This window comes from Onychostoma macrolepis, chromosome 16 (genome assembly GCF_012432095.1).
Source record: "Onychostoma macrolepis isolate SWU-2019 chromosome 16, ASM1243209v1, whole genome shotgun sequence".
Classification (NCBI taxonomy): Eukaryota; Metazoa; Chordata; class Actinopteri; order Cypriniformes; family Cyprinidae; genus Onychostoma; species Onychostoma macrolepis.
In genome coordinates this window covers 6,611,607-6,626,073 of record NC_081170.1, presented here as the reverse complement: position 1 = coordinate 6,626,073, position 14,467 = coordinate 6,611,607, and the positions used below count along the sequence as shown (strand labels likewise).

General features: G+C 36.3%; 1 protein-coding gene across 1 annotated transcript in view; it reads right to left on the bottom strand.

Annotated features, from left to right (window-relative positions):
• Window positions 1–14,467, bottom strand: part of arhgap33 (Rho GTPase activating protein 33) — a 62,659-nt gene that overhangs the window by 10,597 nt on the left and 37,595 nt on the right. Inside the window, 13 exon segments of the mRNA XM_058746573.1 lie at window positions 935–1,080; window positions 2,155–2,262; window positions 2,359–2,441; window positions 3,747–3,891; window positions 4,077–4,179; window positions 4,270–4,419; window positions 7,618–7,683; window positions 7,907–7,988; window positions 8,078–8,155; window positions 9,288–9,410; window positions 9,884–9,976; window positions 10,793–10,930; window positions 11,147–11,233. Coding sequence (XP_058602556.1) covers window positions 935–1,080; window positions 2,155–2,262; window positions 2,359–2,441; window positions 3,747–3,891; window positions 4,077–4,179; window positions 4,270–4,419; window positions 7,618–7,683; window positions 7,907–7,988; window positions 8,078–8,155; window positions 9,288–9,410; window positions 9,884–9,976; window positions 10,793–10,930; window positions 11,147–11,233 — 1,402 coding nt within the window.

The window sequence follows — 14,467 nt, the reverse complement described above, 5'->3', positions numbered from 1 at the left end:
TTATTATCAATGTTGAAAACAATTGTGCTGCTTAAATAGTTGTGTGGAAACTTTTTTTTTTTTTCAAGATTCTTTGATAAATATGTTAGGAAGAACAGAATTTATTTGAAATAGAAATCTTCTGTAACATTATAAATGTCTTTAGTTTCACTTTTGATCAATTTAATGCATGCTTGCTAAATAACAGTATTCATTTCTTTAAAAAAATAAAATAAAAAAATCATACTGATCCACAACTTCTGAACGGTAGTGTAAATATCAAGGTAAATATAATTAAAATGCAAAAATATTACAAGAATATTGCAAAATAGTGCAATAATTTAACTACATCGCCCAGCCCTAATATATTAAATTTATGTTGATTATTATAGGTATTTCATGTTGTGTCACAAGGGATGAAAAAGAAAAGAGAGGAGTGCACAGGCCTTGTTGTAGGAGTCACGTATCACTGTTAAATATGAAAACAAGAATAGCTGCAACTCAGAAGGGAAGAAAACTCTGGAGAAATTAAGGCCTGAAGGTTGCATCAGATATCACTTTAAACCAAAGACTGGCAAAGGAAGTTATTAAACACATTCTCTATTCTGCTGTATTGGTTTACCACACAGCTCTGTTCCAAAACACTGTGTACTGTTTGCATAAGCAGCATCCTTACTAAAGTTTGTCACTGAGCTTGTCACATTACGGAAATTGGTTTCTTCTTGAAGGATACAACATTGTTGCTAAAAGAAAGTACTGTATTTTTGAAGGCAGCGTAATTAAAATGCCTACTTTTTTGGCTATGATGCATTACAATACTGCTTAAGTAGGCAGCTCACTAGGTTTTGGAACAAAACCAACATTGCTGACTGTTTAATGAAAGTGCTGTTTGAATGAGTGGTTTACTGATGAATGCGAACATCTATAGAGAGACAGATTTGTTGGTTCAACATACCTGCACTGAAACGGCCAACAGAAGTGAAGGAGTCACTGAACAGAACTTCCACATTGCTGAGCAGAAACTCCACGACCACAGACTGAATCCGCACTTCTTTAAATGGATCAGCACCGCTTAAGCCCGCTGATTCAATTTCTTTGGATCTGAAACAAAACAACAGCAGATTCTGCTTCATAATCATGTGCTTTAATTTGAACCCTGAGCCTAGAGTAAAACCCACAACAAAAATGCTTAAACTTCAGTGAGAATGTCAATGATGACAATACAAATCTCATACAAGTGTTTAAAGCAGTAAAAAATACTGATATTTTGGCTTAAAATATTATTTTAAAGTCTTGATAATCAATGAACATTCATATCACTTTTTCTGAAAAATATATTTTTCCAAAATATCTAAAAATTCTTAAATCAAGAAGGATTTTCTAGACAATTAAAAAATTATTGTCAAAATTAAGTGAGCTTTTGCTTGAAACAAGCAAAATAATCTGCCAATGGGGTAAGCAGAACAATCTTGTTTTCTGTTTGAAATAAGATTATTTTGCTTACCCCATTGGCAGATTATTTTGCTTGTTCCAAGCGAAAACTCACTTAATTTTGACTTGTTTTTTCTGAAAACAAGACAATAATTTTTACTTGTCTAGAAAATCCTTCTTGATTTAAGATTTTTTAGATATTTTGGCTGAAAGCAAGACAAAAAAAAAAATCTAAAGTAAAAAAAAGCATTTTTTGCAGTGAAGTGAAAATTCTTTCTTCATTTACTCACCCTCAAGTTGTTCCAAAACTGTATGAGTTTGCCCCCCTGACTCGAGAGAAAAATGTCGCCCATGCATGGTCCTTCCACAAAAGAAGATATTTTAAAGAATCTTGGTAACCAAACAGTTAACTGTAGTCATTGACTTCCATAATATGGAAAAAAAACTCAATGGCTACGGAAAACTGATTGGTTACCAACATTCTTCAAAATATCTTCTTTTGGAACAACTTGAGGGTGAGTAAATGATTACAGAATTTTCATCTATGGGTGAAATATCCCTTTAACTGTCTCCAATATCAACCTAAGTAGGCTGATGGTGATGTATATAAAAAAAATGTACAAAATAAAAATAAAATAAAATAAATGAAAATATACATCATAATTTTGTTAATATTGGCTGAAATGGATATTTTCACCACACTGTGTGTTGTTCGTGTAGTTAAAATCCCACGTTAGGGGTTACCTGAGCAGGTTGGGGGCCCAGACAATGGCCAGATTCTTAATGTGCATGTTCGTCTCTCCACTGCAGGTGGCCAAATGGGCCAGGTGTCTGATGAGGTACTCCAAAGTGCTGAAACAAACACAAAGATATCACTGCTCTCTCTGTCACACTTTCAATGACAGATGGCGCTACTTGTGATCCATGTGTAGTGAGTATTGGGGTTACCGGTAGTGAGGAGGAGGAAGTTGCTGGATAACATCATGTACTTTCACCATTCTTTCTTCCTCCGTCATCTCTCCCATACATTCCTGGACAGAAAGGAAAATACAGCTTGCTTAGTAACTTGAGAAATTTGATCAAAAGTACAGTTAAAAACAATAATTTCGAAAACAGTAAAAACTGTTTTCTATTTGAATATTTTTTTAAATGTCAATTATTCCAGTGATGCAAAGCTGAATTTGAAGCATTCTTCAGTGTCACATGATCCTTCAAAAATCATTCTAATATTCTAATTTTCTAACATTTCTTATGATTATCAAAGTTGAAAAGAGTTGAGGCGCTTAATGTTTTTGTGAAAACCGTGATATACTGATACAAAAATATAAATAAACACAATGGACCATGCAATGTAAATAAAAAACAAACAAAAAAAAGTCAGGAAAGGCTTTACAATACTATGATACTACCATGCATGGGCGACATTTGACTCGAGACAGGGGGGGGCAAGAAAAAAAACAAAAACGTAATGCTTTAAAAATGCCTAAATGCGCTACCATATTGCAATGCATTGTGTCAGTACAGCGCAGTGAAGAATAACTTGAGGTTGCCTGCGTTTACTAAACTGTGAAGCTTTTCTTGCTGCTGATTTGAATGGCGACGCTTCCCGTTTTAAGTGTCAGTTGATGGCCTTCCATTTTTAACCAGAAATGTGCGCGCTGCTCAGTGTTCTCAATGTTCATTAAAGTTTTCCATGTCTTTTTCCCGTGTCACTTGAAATGTGTCCGTTTTGAATCATTGTGGTGAGACACGTGAGGAAAAAATAAACCATCAGTTGTGGGACTATTCTGTCATAAATCGCATACCATTCATTTCTGAACTTTCTACCGTCCGTTACTGGAAATGAAATTACTGGTTGATATGTCCTGATCTCAATAAAGTTATTTTAGTCTGTGAACTGGATCTCGCTCAGGATGCGCGCTGTCTGTGGAAGTTCGGTCAGGACGGCTTCCAGAATAAATCAGTGAGGCATTTTTGCCCCGTCCATTGCTTATCACTGATATTTCGAGAAAGAATCCAGCATCATTCCTGAAACTTTGCAGCATGTATGTGTCCGTAAAACGAAAATTTTATTCAAATTCTGAATGGATTATAGCCTAGAAAACACACAAAGCGTGCTCCCTTTATTATCACTAAAAGGATCACTCATCAAAGTTCATCGCGATCTCACAAAGTTCCGTTATAATCAAGCTCTCTAAACTAATGAATCTCTTATTTACATCGCGTTTATATTTAGTTAGTCACTGCTTTCAGCGGTGAGTGAATTCTGAAAAACTACAACATTTCTGATTGGCCATTGCGTTTTTCTGATTGGCCATTGCGTCAGAATTACTTACAGCAAACTTGTCGTAGAGTTGGTATGTGAGCAGAGGATTGGGCAGCTCTCTGAAGTAGAGTTTGCACAGCGAGCCGACGCAGTGAATATCCTGCATGTACATGTCTTTCGTCAGGTCTGGAACATTTTCACTGTCAAACTCATGCCTGATCAGGATGAGATGCAACAGCAGAACAGAATTCATGGTCATGCATATAAATCATCATTTTAAGTGTGCACAGAATAAAGGAGTGATCCATGACAACCTTTATATAAACTTCTAGAATGAAGTACATTGTTCAAAATCCTGAAAAGTAAATCAGGCCAGGATCTGGGACATTTGCGGACACACCTGAGTTTCTGTATGTTGGAGGACACACCAGAGTGTCTGTAGATGCCATCCACCACACCATGCTTCTCTATGAACTCTGAGCAGCTCTTTAGGACCTGCGGCACTGAAGTTTGACCACACAAACATCACAGAATTAGACCTTCTGCAATATTCCCATCTTAAAGCACATTAAGGAAATACTCTGTTTCTTTACCGTCTTGGCCAGAGTTGAGGAGATGCTCGCCAAGGTCACAGCCGAACACCCGTTCTTTCAGGATTCCCCTCTGCTTTAGCTTTTGTTTTGTGGGTCTGGACTTCATAAAGGTGCGCAGGAAGCCCATCAGCTTGCCGTGCTTCTTAGACACTGCCAAAAGGGGGCGACAAAGAGCTAATCAGGCAAATTAAAATATGGACTGCACACTTTCACACACCACATGTTGTTTACTGCTCCCTACACACTCAGCAGGGAATATCTGAAAAATACACTTCACTTGACAAAATGTGTTCAATTGGGATACCTGTAAACACAGACAACACCTGACGTACACAGAAGGGGGTTTAAGTATATAATAATAAATAAAAAAACAACCTAATATAAAATTATATTAGGTTATATTATATTAGATTACATTATATTATATAAAATTATATATAGAGAGAGAGAGAGAGAGAGAGAGAGAGTATACATCTAATTGAATTTATGTAAAATATGTATTATTACATTTTAAATTAATATAAAATACACAATATACTTAAAACCCCTACATTTTATGACATTTAATATGTAAATAAATGGGATTGTAAATCTCTAAACTGTTTAGTAACAACTCCTGAGGTATATTAGGCTGAAAAAATGCTACAAATTTCATATGGTGGCTGACTGGCCTCATACACTCCCTATTCACAATCTCATTAAAAAGTTATCTGAAAACTGCAAACTCTGCAGAGCACTAACAGGTGACTTGAACATACAAATGAATTCTCCATATGAGCACTCTGACCCATTAAGAGAAGAAAACCACACCAAAAACATCTAAAACCCAATCAGTAAGCTCTAATCTATGAATTTTACAACTCCTGCAGGTTGTTCCATTTGAGCAGATCAGCCATAGGTCTAAAAACCATGTTACTCTGAGTAGGAGATATAGCTATTGATCAGTGGTTCTCAAACTTTAAAAAACAAAACAAAACAAAAAAAAAAAACATATTTCATAGCTGCTCATTTTCAAACTTTAAAAAAAAAATTATTTAGAGATACTAGGAGTGGTAATATTAACATAAATAATTATAAATATCTAAATAATTAAATTCTGTCATTTTAATAACAATGTTCTTTAAATTATGAATTTATATGACTACAGGGTTTTGACAATTATTTTTTACTCACAAATAGCAATTTACACTCAATAAAATGTTTAATTGACAAAACTGATAATTTAGGGGGAAAAAAAAAACAAAAAATCAATGACTTCCAGGTCTAGAAATCACACTCATATCCAGGTTTTCAAACCCTGGTTCTTAAACAAAAATGTAAGGAACTTTTCTAAGAAATATGATTTTGCTGACATTTCCATTTTTAGCAGTTTTAATCTATGTTTTGTCTTATTTTAAATAATTTTTATCTGCCTCGCGTCCCCTTGGAAGTGTGCTGAAGGCCCCTAGTGAGTCCTGACACCATGGTTGAGAACCACTGCTATAGATACTTCACAAAACCCAGGGTCAATGACCTGGATGAAACAAATGTAGGTTAACAGTTAAACAGGTTAAATGAGGGCCCTTCAAAGCCCGTAGTGTAGACATCAACATGTCGGTTATGCAAGTCATTAATGCAGTCTATCAAGCAGCACTTTTAGAAATTAAAACATAACCGTGGCTTAATCAGACGTGATCAAGACATCTCCTGAAAGTTCTGTGATAAGTGAAACTACATTTAGACATTCCTTTCCACTGCCTTTGTCTAGTCATTTCCAGTGTTTGTTGTTGGAATCTTGTCGCATCACGTCTGGTTAGGACACAGTGTTAAAATGTTCAATATAACATGGATCAGGCACGACCAAAATCAATCCTCACAGCCTACTAACAGATTCTCATTTACACAACAAGAGGCCCGTAATTCTTCAGCAGATGCTACAGAATGATGCCCACATGAGCACTTGAATGAATTATACAACATTTTTGCTGTGTCTCCAACACCCAACACCCAAAACCCAACACCCAACACCCAAGCTCATCCTCTCCGAACCTCCCACACTCTCTCTGCCTGCTGTATAAACAACCACAATCTGTGTTACAAATGCTCGTCTCAAAGGATAGAAGGCGTTAGAAAAAGGCGGATACAGAAATGTTAGTTTAGGTAAATCCTTTGAAGTTGTTACCAGCCAGGCTTAAGAACCAAGGATGAAGAACTGAGAGAAAAAGATAGGGAACACAATCGACAGAAACATCAAATGCATCTAATACATTTACCATTAAAGCATTTCATTAGAAGATGCTGCTGTCATGTTTAGCAGACTAAACAACAACCTTAAAATAGTAAATACAACTTTGTTTTGTTTTGACTATAGTGCCTTTCAAGGCCATAAAAATAACCTCGAAAACAGCAGCCATGCTAATATCATCTGCACTAGAACATCAAGTAACCAAAGCATGTGTTTTTGAGGAAAAAAACAACTAGGGCTGGGCGGGGATATATCAGCCATTCATGATTAGTGGTTGACCGATGTAGGTTTTTCAAGAATTGGTGCAAATAGTTTGCAGTCAGCAATATATATAATTTTTAAAGAAATGTTTCTTTAGCAGGAAATTTGCATATTAGAATGATTTTTGAAGGATCATGTGACACTGAAGACTAGAGTAGTTGTTGAATTACACTTGAATATATTAAAATAAAAATTGTTCTTTTAAATGGTAATATTTCATTACTATTTTATGCTTGATTCTGATTGGTTGACAATATTTTTCAGTAAATGCACAGCTAAAGTAGTTTTAGTAGTTTCTTGACCGCAGTACAGTTCAATATGGACACTGTATACTTATTTTAGTTCATTCAAAGACACTTGCAGCCTACCACAGCAAAATAACTAAAAACCACAAAGGCAATTTCCTTTATTATCTATGGAATGCATATAACACCTGTATAACAGTGTTATACAGTCCAGACTGTGAATTATACAAAAATATAGCGCATCCAATGGCATACATATTGCCATTTAAACATTACAGTTTAATTAAACTGCCATAACGTAATCTTGCAGGCAAATGACAGAATTTCTCTTATGATATATGCAGGACTTCAATCCGTTAATCTGCTTAAACCCGCTCCTGCAAGTTTGCCCTTATCTGGTTCCACATTTGAGTACAATCTAATCAACAACTGATGCACAGAATCACGTTCCTGTCCTACATTTTTTCTTTTTCGATATACTGCTCGATATACACTCGGCTGTGTCACAATAGAGAAGAAAAGATCTGACTGTGGTTTCATTGTGACTTTAATACCATGCCCAGCCCTAATTGCAACTACTGAAAAGTAAAAAAAAAACAAAAAAACATTTAGTGATACCTGATGTTGGAGAGGAAGGCCCAGTCGTGTTGTTAACACCAGGTTTGGAGCCCAATGCATCCACCTCTGAAAAAGCCAATAAAAATGAACAACCAAATGATGTGTACCGAAGCACTGATAAACCAGCAAGAAGAGTTCAAAAAAAAAAAAGCGACAGAACACTTTTTCAGCAATATTGGTTCTGGAAGTACATTTCTCAATCAATTTTGCTTTAGAGATTTTAAAAGGCATTTCTACTTCCAGAACCATCCTGATCTCTGGATACTGAAGAAGACCATGTGCATGGTACCTTGCTTACTGACAGGAGCGCTGACCGACTGTGGCAACTTCTCATTGATTAATTCCACACATTCACTGGGAAAGAAGCCAACCTGAAGAAAAGAGAAGGGAATGCTGGGCTCAAAGTTTACAGTGTTACTGAAGATGGCCCAAAATCAGATGCTAAGGTTTAGATCAGTACCTGGAATCCATGCTTTCCTCTCCACCACGTGGTGTCCTCTTTGGGTGGCATGTCAATCACTGACAAAATATCACCAACCTTTAGAAAGAGGAACAAAGACACATGCAAGTGATTAGCATGCAAACAGACATGTGCGCACACACACACACACACACACACACACACACACATCTAGTAACAAACATGCAAATTAATTGTGCATTGAAACCATCAAGAACTCTTCATAAAAGTATATTAGCATAGAAGAGGATGATGATTGAGTTCATATTTTTCAACCACAAGCAAGTCAACAGCAACAATTACTGTATGTGCACTGCAGACAAAACATTTCATATAGTCTCAACAACATCCAGTCACAATCAGATTAACATCTCTATTCAAAAGCACTGTTGCGTGCTGAAATATACTTTGACCCAAATTTTAAAAAAAGAGGAAGGGAAAAAAATATCAGTTCCTATCTCTCAGTGGAGAGTAGAAAGAGAAAGCATTAAGCCTGAGAGAAAAGAGAAAAAGAACAGGAGAGAAACCAAAAAGGAAAAGTTGGTCGAAATAAATGTTGGCGTTGGCTTTAAAAGACTTGTCTAAATATAAAAATTAAACAGACAAACACATAGACAAATACAGCATTACTAAGTGCTTGGCAAAGTCATACGCATTTCTAGGCGGTTGCAAAGGGTTACGGAGAGGTTTTTATGGTCTCGCCATGTGGTTAAAGCTAGCTAGATAGATCAGTTTAAAAAATGATGTCATATGTATGCAAAAGGAAGTGAAGTGTGACAGACAGACAGTGAGAAAGAAAGAAAGAAAGAGAGAGACAAAAAGAAATGTAGAGAGAAAAGGGGCCTCAATGTGTTCTAAGTTTGGGTCACCCCATTCTCTGGCCCAGAAAGTGTCGCTGTATATGGAGCAGCGTATAGGGAGGGGGGACAGGAATAGACATGACGGAGGAGGAAGAGCAGAGAGAACGAAACAGTGTCCCAGGACCAGGAAGGCTGTGCATGCATGTGCAGAATAAGGACAGGACGTGAAAAAGACAAAACTCAAACTGGGTACAAGGTCTTCTGGAAGAGTTTGGAGTTTATGCTGTAGTTTGGTGTACAACACTGAAAGAAGCTTTGAAAAAACTAAAAGCTTTCATATGTCACATCTCAAAGTCCTGTTTTAAAAGGAAATATATCAACAGAGGGGAAAAAATAAGTGGTCTGAGAACCTCAATAGAGATCTCATCGCTAGCCTGAGCAGTGTAGCGCTTGATGACGTGAGCAGCAGCGATGGCAGGGACGTTTAAAGATGCTTCTTCTTTCAGCAGGAACCTGTTGCCATGGTTGTCAATCTGTAGAGAGCATGAAAATCCATTAACTGTAATATTGTATGACTTCAGGTAGCCGAAATCTCAAAGCTAAATTCATGAAATGTACCATAGCAAAACAGATTCTGCCATTTTTTACAAAAAAGTGTGTGTGTGTGTGTGTGTGTGGTGGTGGTGGTGGTGGTGTGTGTGTGTGGGGAGGGGGGGGGTCGCCTGTGATACATGTATAATTTCACATAATTTCAAGCTTATGTTGTTCCAAAAAGAAAATATTTTGAGAAAAGTGGATGTCAATGGGCTCCAATGTTGTTTGGTTTCCAACATTCTTCAAAATATCTTTTGTATTCCACAGAAGAAAGAAACAAACAAAGGTTTGGAAAGTCATGTGGGTGAACTATCCCTTTAAATAAGTTTAATTTCGACATACTTCCAAATTGCAGTTCTTATCTACTCTAATGTATGTTTGCATTCCCATCTTTGCTCTGCTTGCCTCTCACCTCCATCCAGGAGAGAACCGGCCCACAGTTCAGCTTATTGTCCACGATCATGGAGAGACGGTTGAGATACTCCGACAACAGTGGAGTGAAGATCTGCGTGAACAACATGCATGCTAAGCTCAACTGAAAGTCCCACTTATTTTTCAAATGAAAATGTTTTATGGAAGATTCAGGTCAGTTTGATTTTTTAGTAAAGAAATTAATACTTTAATTTTAATTAGAATGCAATAAATTTATTAAAAGTGTTAGTACATTTAAGACATTTATGTTTCAAAAGATTTAGATTTCAAATGCTGTTCTTTTGAACTTTTGTATTCAAAGAAAAATAATTCTGAGACAAAAAAAAACAAAAAACTAAGCACTGTTTTCAACATTCAAAAAATGTTTCTTGAACAGCAAATCAGAATATTAAAATGATTTATGAAGGATCATGTGACACTGAAGACTGGAGTAATGGCTGCTGAAAATTCAGCTGTGTCATCACAGGAAAAAAAAATACATGTTAACATTTTAAAATAGAAAACAGTTATTTTAAATTGTAATAATATTTCTCAATACAATATTTCACTGTATTTTTGATCAAATAAACACAGACTTGCTCAGCATAAGAGACCTCTTTCAAAAACATTACAAAATCTTATTGAACCCAAACATTTGTATCTAATGGTAATTAGAATCTACCAGATTTAAAATGATCTCATGATCAATGAAAATACAAATAATAGTGACATGTGAAAAATTAAGTGTTTTCCTTCTTAGCGCTGTCCCTAAGGATTCGGACACCAACCTACAAAACTGGCCGACGACCTCAATACAGAGCAGCTAACTCTGTTAGCGGTAAGACATGAGCTATGATGAAGTTAATAATAAAAAAAAAAAAACAGTAGTATCCAGCGTAGTTGAGCTCACCTCCACCCGGTCTCCGATCTCACATAGGGCAGGAAGAGGCAAGAGCTGCGAGTAACGGCGGTCGTAAATGCACTGATGCAGGTGGGCGTCCAGCGTCCGGAACTCTTCATATGAACGCCGCACCATCCACATCTTACCCTAGATTTCAGCGAGAGAGAGACGGGGAAAGAGGGGCAGAGAGAGGAGGGGGAAGTCAACAAATTACATGCCAACAGAAGAGAGGAAGATGCACGATGCAAAACGATGTGTAGTGCGTGGAATTCTTTCACGTTTGATACGGTCAGACGTGTTTTTATTTGAGGCAGGAGGGGGTGTTTATTATTAGCGCTGACTGGGGCATGTGCGCCCACTCACCTGGCAGGACACCTGCACGAGGAAAACCAGATCTTTGGCACTGCCCAAGGTCCAGCTGGCATCGCTCTGCTCGTTGGCAAACTGAAGCTGAAGGTGTAAAGAGCAGACATTAATTGATGAAGGTGCGAAGAAGTTCAAGCACACATAAACAAACATTTAAAGGGAATGTTCACAGTTTTGCATCATAATTTAAGACTGTATATCTGTGTTATCGTCCAGGCAGAACTATTGTTCCAGCCACCAAACAAAGATTTACAAATAACCTGCCTGATTTATCTCAACTGCTCTGTGTACCCATAATACACATAAACTAGACGAAATGACTAGCAACATGGGCACTATCTTCTCTAATACATTAGAAGCTGTTGCCCCCATCAAATTGAAAAAGGTTAGAGAAAAACGTACTGTGCCATGGTACAACAGTTATACCCAGTCTCTCAAAAAAGAAACTCGTAATCTCGAGCGCAAATGGAGAAAAAATAACTTGGAAGTTTTTAGAATTGTGTGGAAAAACAGTATGTCAGGCTTTAAAAGCTGCCAGGGCAGAGCATATCTGCAAACTCATAGAAAATAACCAAAACAATCCAAGGTTTTTACTTAGCACAGTGGCTAGATTAACAAATAAACAGATGCCACCCGATCTAAATATTCCCTCACGGTTTAATGGTAATGACTTTATGAATTTCTTCACTGATAAAATAGATAACATCAGAAATACAATAACAAATGTAGATTCTACGGCGTCTAGTACTTCAGCTTCATTCATCGCACCCAAAGAAAAACTGCAGTGCTTTACAACTATAGGACAAGAGCTAAATACATTTATCACTGAATCTAAACCAACAACATGTTTATTAGATCCTATACCCACTAAATTACTGAAAGAGTTGTTACCTGTAGCAGAAGAACCGCTTCTCAATATTATTAACTCATCGTTATCTTTAGGTCACGTCCCAAAACCATTCAAGTTGGCAGTTATTAAGCCTCTTATTAAGCAACCACAACTAGATCCTAGTGAACTGGAAAATTACAGACCCATTTCAAATCTTCCGTTTATGTCTAAAATCTTAGTAAAAGTTGTGTCTGCTCAATTGTGCTCCTTCTGTGAAAAATGATCACTGTGAAGAATGACTCCTTGTGTCAGACCAAGGCTGCATCTCACTGCTAGTTTTACTTGATCTTAGTGCTGTGTTCGACACTATAGATCATGACATACTCATAGATCGATTACAAAACTATACAGGTATTCAAGGGCAGGCTTTAAGATGGTTTAGATCCTACCTGTCAGATTGCTACCACTTTGTTTATTTAAACGGGGAGTCATCTCAACTATCACCAGTAAATGGAGTATTGAGTACCACAAGGATCTGTCCTAGGTCCTCTGCTATTTTCAATATACATGTTGCCCCATGGTAATATTATTAGAAAACACGGGATTAGTTTCCATTGTTATGCTGATGATACTCAACTATATATCTCAACAAGACCAGATGAAACTTTTAAACTATCTAAGCTAACATAGTGTGTTAAAAATGTAAAAGATTGAATGACCAATAATTTTCTCATAATAAATTCAGAAAAGACAGAGATATTACTTATTGGACCAAAAAAACAGTACACAGAATCTCTTGGATTACAATTTGCAACTAGACGGATGTACTGTTACTTCCTCTACAGTCAAAAATCTGGGTGTTATATTAGACAGCAACTCGTCTTTTGAAAATCATATCTCCAATGTTACAAAAACAGTATTCTTCCATCTTAGAAACATTGCCAAGCTACGAAACATGTTACCTGTTTCCGATGCAGAAAAGCTAATTCATGCATTCATGACCTCTAGACTGGACTACTGTAATGTAACGTTCGGGGTTCAGACACACTCTCTTTGTTTAAATCTAGATTAAAATAAATTACAAATAATTTTTGCTTGGATGGAACAGCAGCTACGCTAATTATATATCTATTTGTTTCTCTGTTTCTGCCATGGGATTGACATACAGAATTACCAAATTTTGCCATAAGTTAAATATATTAAGTTTCTACAATATATAAATATATTGTAGAAACTTAATTTCCCGTAAAGCTGCTTTGCAACGATTGCATCGTAAAAAGTGCTAATACAAATAAACTTGAATTGAATTGAATATCTTCACTATAACCACACGGTATGTTGCAAGAACAATTGGTTGGTTGATTGGTTGCATAAATTAGGCTAGTTTTGTGTTCACTGATCCTGATCTGACAAGTTTATCATTGGATAAGTACATCTCAATGGGTGTTACATTTATCATGCACCTGCATCCCAACGTAATTGTACATTTATGTATGAGTTTACAGCGTGTAAATCCAGTTTCAAGAGGTATTCGGTTGCACTTTCCATGTTTCATTTCTCTGACATTTTGAATTGAGTAGAAAGTAACAACATAAAAACCAAAACATGTCCTGAATTGCACTGATTGTAATATCGCTTTCAGTCTGGACAGATAAATTACTAGAAAATTGCCCGTTACTCACATTTGATGAGAAACAGCTACTTTCAAACACATGACTTTTTATGAGAAGCTGGGAACATCCCTTCACAATAATTCAGTCACCAAAATGCTGTTTCATATCCATGTAGCATGCAAACTTCCTCATTGCTTTGACAATGACTGTAATCAGTGAGATGTAAAAAGACACTCACTTTAATCCAAATCTACTTACTGTTTTGCCCTAAGTCTGGGGACAGTAAGTTTTTTTTTTTTTTTTAATATTAATGCTTTTATTCAGCAAGACATTAAATATAAAATAGCATAAATGTTTACAACACTAATAATAATAATAATAATAATAATAATAAAAAAAATGTCTCTTCAGTAGCAAATCAATCTTACAATGATTTCTGAAGGATTATGAGACATTGAAGAATGACTGCTAAAATATATACTGTATAAATTTAAACAGAAAACATTTATTTTAAATTGTAAAAAAAATCAATCAAACAAATGTAGCCCTGGAGAGCATTTAAATATATATAACCATAGTTATGCAGTGTACCATGGCATTTCAAAGAACCATGGTACTGGTATGGTACATGGCCAAAAATACTGTATTGCATTAGCAATTGCACAAAGAACAGAAGAACTGCACAGACCCTTTCTGCTTCACAGGGTCAGAGTAAAAAAACCAAAAAAAATCATGTAAAGGTCTTTTATTTTTGTCTTCAGGGGGTTTAAACACTAATGAGAAGGACTCCCACTCCAGTCATGTTGTGCGGTCAGTGCGCTCCAGGTGCTCTCAAGTGTGTGTGTGTGTGTGTGTGTGTGTGTGTGTGTACAGAGC